The sequence below is a fragment of the Triticum aestivum genome, chromosome 1A, assembly GCF_018294505.1.
Source record: "Triticum aestivum cultivar Chinese Spring chromosome 1A, IWGSC CS RefSeq v2.1, whole genome shotgun sequence".
NCBI classification, from domain to species: domain Eukaryota; kingdom Viridiplantae; phylum Streptophyta; class Magnoliopsida; order Poales; family Poaceae; genus Triticum; species Triticum aestivum.
This window is the reverse complement of record NC_057794.1, coordinates 581,732,412-581,737,837: the sequence shown is the minus strand read 5'-3', so window position 1 is coordinate 581,737,837 and position 5,426 is coordinate 581,732,412. Positions and strand designations below refer to the sequence as shown.

The 5,426-nt window shown below is 49.1% G+C and overlaps 1 protein-coding gene across 1 annotated transcript; it reads right to left on the bottom strand.

Annotated features, from left to right (window-relative positions):
- Nucleotides 1–2,220: 2,220 nt before the first annotated feature.
- LOC123055549 (glucan endo-1,3-beta-glucosidase 13-like) lies at nt 2,221–4,138 on the bottom strand. The gene is made up of 3 exons (XM_044479538.1): nt 4,075–4,138; nt 2,353–3,960; nt 2,221–2,261 (listed from the first exon to the last, which is right to left on the bottom strand). Exons 1-3 carry the CDS (start codon nt 4,136–4,138, stop codon nt 2,221–2,223), a joined length of 1,713 nt encoding a protein of 570 aa, XP_044335473.1.
- Nucleotides 4,139–5,426: the final 1,288 nt, after the last annotated feature.

Below are 5,426 nucleotides of genomic sequence, written 5' to 3'. Positions count from 1 at the left end.
TCTGCTACGGCGAGCCACGGTGGGGGCAAAGAAGACGACGAGGATGGAGAAGTTGCGAGGCGGGGGAACTGCAAGAGGGCCACGTGCGGCGCTGGTGCTCGTCAATGGCGCACGACCAACCATGGCATGTGACAGTAGGGTGATGCTGGAACCGTTCATAAGAAAGCTTCCACTATTCGATTCGAAAGCTTCAACCCGTGGCATAAAAAGCTTCAACCGAGACACCGCAAATTGAAAAGCTACAATCGTTCATAAGAAAGTTGCAATCGTTCATAAGAAAGCTACAATCGTTCTGGAAAAAGATTTCGACCAAAAGACTGATTTTTGGAGCTGAGGCATTTGCGCAAACCCGAAAGCTGCAACCGGCTACGAGAAAAGCTTCAACCGACGGTGAAAAAAGTTTCAACCATAGACGACGGGAGCCATGGACGACGACGGAAAGCTACTACCGGCGATAGCGAGGATCGTGACTATGTTTTTCTTGCTGCAACCATTGTCAATTTTTGCTACTACCGGCGAAGCCCCGAGCTGGACCAGAAGCTGTTTTTGAGCGTTTCTGCAATCTTTGTTGCATCCGGCTTTCAATTTTTGCTACGACCGGCGTTGATTTTTGTCGGAATCGGCGAGTGTTTCTTTGCTTGGAATGTGCAAATGTGATGTTTTTTCCGGTTGAGGTTTTTGCTACAACCATGTTTTTGTTTTGCTGGAACCGGAGACAAATTTTACTACATCCATGTCTTTTATTTTGATGAACCAGTGTACTACTTTTTGCTACCACCGTTTCGAGTTTTGCTACTATCAGCATGGTCAATTGATACATCCTTTTTTCACGACGCGCTGAGTTTTGCTTCTTGCTGGAACCAACTTCAAGCCGGCATGGAAGAATAAGCTTCCATCCTGGAAAGAAAAAGCTTCAACCGGCTGTGGAAAAGCTTCATTCGGCTTGAGGAAAAGCTTCAAGTGCCACGAGAAAAAAGTTTCCACTGCAGGAAAAAGGTTTTAATGCTGAAAAAAGCTTCAACGGATGATTTAATTTGCTGGAACCCAGTGTTTTTTTTGCTGGAACCAATTTCTTCTGAGGCGAGGCATGTTTTTTGTTTTTTTTGCTGCATTTGTGTTTTTTGCTTGAACCATCAACTGATTTTGCTACAACGACCTTTTCATTTTGCTGGAACCGCGAAGCGAAGCTGGGACCAGATTTATCAATTGATTTTTGCTGCAACCATCAAATCTGCGAGCGGCTCCATGATGAGCCGGCGAGCGGCCCGGCGAGCGACACCAACAAGCCGGCGAGCGGTGGCCACAGAGCTTCAAAGGGAAGGCCATGGGAGGGGGACGGGGAAGCAGGAGGGTGGCGAACTGTTGCAGGAAGGAGACGCGAGGTGGGGGTGGGGGCGAGGGGGTGAAATCCTATGGTCTGGGACCCGCGTATCGTGCGGCTGGGGCTAGTCCGGCCCAACCGTTCGGCCGGACTACCGGCGCCTATCACTGCCCAAAGAATAAACACGTAATTGGGCCGCCCCGCTAGCCCGCCCCGCTAGCCTCTGTCTCCAGTGTCAGTAAGCCATGTACGAGAATTGGATCGAAGGAAAAAAACAAACAAACAAATAAGAGAATGACGTGGTGGGCTAGTCCAGCGCTGACCTTTTGCGGATGTCGTCGTATTAGATGTGAGGTATTATAGAGAGATCAAACCATGCAGTAATTGTACATGAAATTATAGAGATCGAATGCTTTTATTGCTTGTAATTTTGTCCATGAGTTTAGGAGCTCGGATTTTAAGGCTCACAATCTCGCTAGGCATGCACTTTCGCTCGGGTTAAGCCGCCGTGTCTGGTTAGGCCTCCCCGGAGATTTGAATTTTATACCTGTAAATGTTAAGACAATGTAAATAAAGCCTGGCGAGAAAGTCTTAAAAAAAGATATGAGATATTAACTTACATCTAAATATGACATAATCAGACCCTTTATTAAAATGGAGCAAGCCAAAGCCATGACAGTTTACAGCGTTGAGGCCATGCCAGAGTAGCTAAGCCAGAAATTTCTAAAAAAAACCCTGAAACTGGCCACGCAGGGCTAAGGGAACAAAAAGGCAACGTTCTCAAAGGATCAAGCCAAACTAACATTTGAAAACTAGACTTTGTTGACAGCAGAGGATAATCCGCAGGATTATTGCTTAATCTCGTAGTAGATAGCAAAGCTTGGCCTTGGCTAGTTTCTTCACCTCATGGCCGTTGACGGCAGCACGCAGTTGCCGATCTCTGTAAAGAGTGGAACAAATCACCATTAACAAACCAAAACGTTCATTTCCTTTTCTTGAAACAAGAATCACAAATTCAGAAGCCAACTTACTTGGTGCCTGCTGGACAATAATACCGGCGCCGGCGAAGTCGCACGTTCCGGTGGCCCTGCCACGCAGCTGGTAATAGCTGTTGAACGCGAAGGACGCATGCGCGACCTTGGTGTCGGGGTCGAAGCACCGTGCTCCGGGCTGAATGTCTGTGCAGTTCGCGGCACCGGGGCCGCAGGCGTAGTCTAGGGCCGCCTGCAGCCGCGTGTCGCCCACCGCCGCGTTCACCACGCACCAGCTCGGGCTCGGGTCGCACGCACCTGATGGTGCCTGGTTGACAATGGTGCCGGCGCCGCTGAAGTCGCATGCACTTTTAACCCGGCCGTTCTTCTGGTAATAGTCGTTGAAGGCGTAGGACGCGTGCGCGAGCTTGGTGTCGGGCTCGAAGCAGGGCTGGCCTGGCTGGATGGCACTGCAGTCCGCCCTGTTGCCATCCCTGTTGTCGCACGCAAAGTCCAGCGCCGCCTGCAATGCCGCATCCCCAACCGCCGCGTTCGCCACGCAATAGCTTGGCTGTAAGGGCCCGCCGCTGGTGCCGCCATGAACGAAGTCGATCGGGTTCGGGTACACCGGTTGCTGGTTCGGGTAGAACAGCCCGAAGTCCTGGTCATCTTCGGGCTTGTTGTTCTCGTTGAAGAGGGCGAAGATGTACACGTTGAGATCGGCGTTGGGACGGTGCGGGGTGCCGCGGACGGCGCTGGCGGTGAGCGGGCGGTGTCCATTTGCGGCCGCGGTGCCAGAGTTACCCTGCAGCACTTGGTGTGTGAGACCAGCCATGAAATCTTGGGCGTTTTGTGGGGTTCCTACTCCACCGTGGCCTTTGTTTGGGTGTCCTTCCTCCCCATGGTGTACCTCTGGGGTTCCGCCTCCTGCCGTGAGCTTCCTCATCCCCCCAACGTGCATGCTGGAGGACGGAAGCTTCTCCATCGCATAGTAGACTGCGTCCAGCTGGGCGTCAAAGAGGCTGAAGTACGTTTGTCCGCTACCAGTGTCAAGCACGCCATTATTGGGGCGGAACAAGAGGTAGTCAATGGACATGCCTGGGGTAGCCAGGTACGCGAGGTACGGATAGAAGTTCACCATGAGGTACGACCCGGTCTGTTGCAAGAAGTCGACCATGGGGCTCATCACCGACAGCGCGATGTCGTCCCGGAACGTGCCCGCGGACGGCGGGAACGACGGATTGAGCGCGTCGAACGCGATGGGCGTTGTCACCTTGACGGCGTCCGCCATGCCCAGTTTAGCCAACGCCGCCTGCACGTTCTTCATGGCCGGGACGAGCTGAGAGTTTAGTTGGCTAGCCTCTTTGAACACCTCGTTCCCGACCGTCACGCCATTGATGAGCGTGGCCGGGTAGTAGGCCTTCACGTTGCTCTGCACCCACTGGAGCGCGAAATTGTTTTGGTCGGCCGCCGCGAGCGGCAGCTCCTCGTTGGTCAGCTCCACCGTCACCTTGATGTTGGTGTTGGCCAGCGAGCGCAGCACCGTCGGGTCGGTGTCGTAGATCCTCACCATGGTGATGCCGTTTTTCTTGAGCAGTTGCACCACGGACGCCGGGTCCGGCAGGTCAGTGGCCACCCTCCCGTAGCACACTCCCACCTCGCCACCCTCTGATGCATGCAGTAGCAACAAACGTCAATCACTATCACGATTCACGAAACTACACCTGCGCCATATATATAGACACACACACATATCTCCGAATGAAACGTCTCCGTGATCACCTGAAGGAGTGAAGAAGAGGATCGGCAATGCAGCGCCGAGAAGGATGAGGAGGAGACGGCTCATCAGCGCCGAAGAAACAAAGTCAGCACGGATTCCTCACCTATCAGGCCAAGGGCAAATCCTATTTGACGCCCGCAGGCGTCAAAAGGACGAGCCTTCGCTGAAGCAAGTCTCCACTTGGGCCGGCCCATGTACAGATTTGTTCGCTGTTGTTTTTTCATTGTTTCTTGTGGGGTTTTTTTCGTTTTTCTTCTATGGTTTTTTGCTTCCAGTTTTTTTCACTGTTTTGTCCGTTTTTCAGTTGTTTTGTTCCGGGTTTTTTATTTTTCTGTTTTGGCTCCTTTTTTGTTTCATTTTCTTTCTTTTACGTTTATTTTTTTGTTTTCTATTTCTGTTCCTCTCATTATTGCGTATTATATAAAAATCCCACCCGTGTGTTACAAAAATCTTCAATGTATTAAGAAAATGTTCAGCGTATATTATGAAATAGTTCACGTTGCAAGATAAAAATGTCCATCATGTATTAAAAAAATGTTAATTGTATATTATTAGATTGTTCAACGTATATTAAAGAAATGTTCATTGTGTATTTAAATTTTTTTTCGTCATATATTAAGAAATTGTTCAACATATACTATAATATGTCCATTTTAGTATTTTAAATTTGTTCAGCATTTCTTTTACAAAAACCACTGTATTTTAAAATTTGTTCAACGTATATTATAAAAGTGTTGAACGTTTAAAAAAAGGATTTGCCACTCTACTTTCTACTTTAAGCTGGGCGCTTTATTTAGAATGTTCGAGGTAGCTAACTCGGCTGGCTAGCCTCACTGAAATCCGGCATGAGGTTGGAGGTTCGTTCCCACGGATGCGGTTCTTCTTTTTTTGAAATTTTGCTTACGGCGTGATGATTGGGCCGGCCCGTGTGCACGTAGCTTCAGCGAAGTCGCAACGATCGGACACACACAGGCGGCCTATAGGAGCTCTCCAGGCCAAGTCGTTCCATGCTCGGGGAAAATATCTAGTGCTCCCAAACTTGGGTGCTCCCGGTGCTCCAAATGTCCGAAAAACATTTTAAAATGTTCAAAAAATTCTGAAAAAAATGCGGCAGATCGACGGAACATCGATGTCTCTGGTCACAAAATTTTAAATCAAAATTCGAAACATTGCTCGAGATACAAAAATGACTAATTTTTGTACATAACATAAGTTGGGCTTTAGTTTTGGCCCATTATCACATTGATGTCAAATTTGTCATTTTTGTATCTCGAGCAATGTTTCGAATTTTGATTTGAAATTTTGTGACAAGAGACATCGATGTTCCGTCGATGCGCTGCATTTTTTCAGAATT

What these genes read in the sequence shown, in the direction of transcription:
- LOC123055549 (XM_044479538.1), bottom strand. Translation starts at nt 4,138, where the DNA reads ATGAGCCGTCTCCTCCTCATCCTTCTCGGCGCTGCATTGCCGATCCTC. An exon ending in CCTCTTCTTCACTCCTTCAG is followed by an intron (nt 3,961 to 4,074) that starts GTGATCACGGAG and finishes TGCATGCATCAG; the next exon opens with AGGGTGGCGAGGTGGGAGTG. An exon ending in TATTGTCCAGCAGGCACCAA is followed by an intron (nt 2,262 to 2,352) that starts GTAAGTTGGCTT and finishes CACTCTTTACAG; the next exon opens with AGATCGGCAACTGCGTGCTG.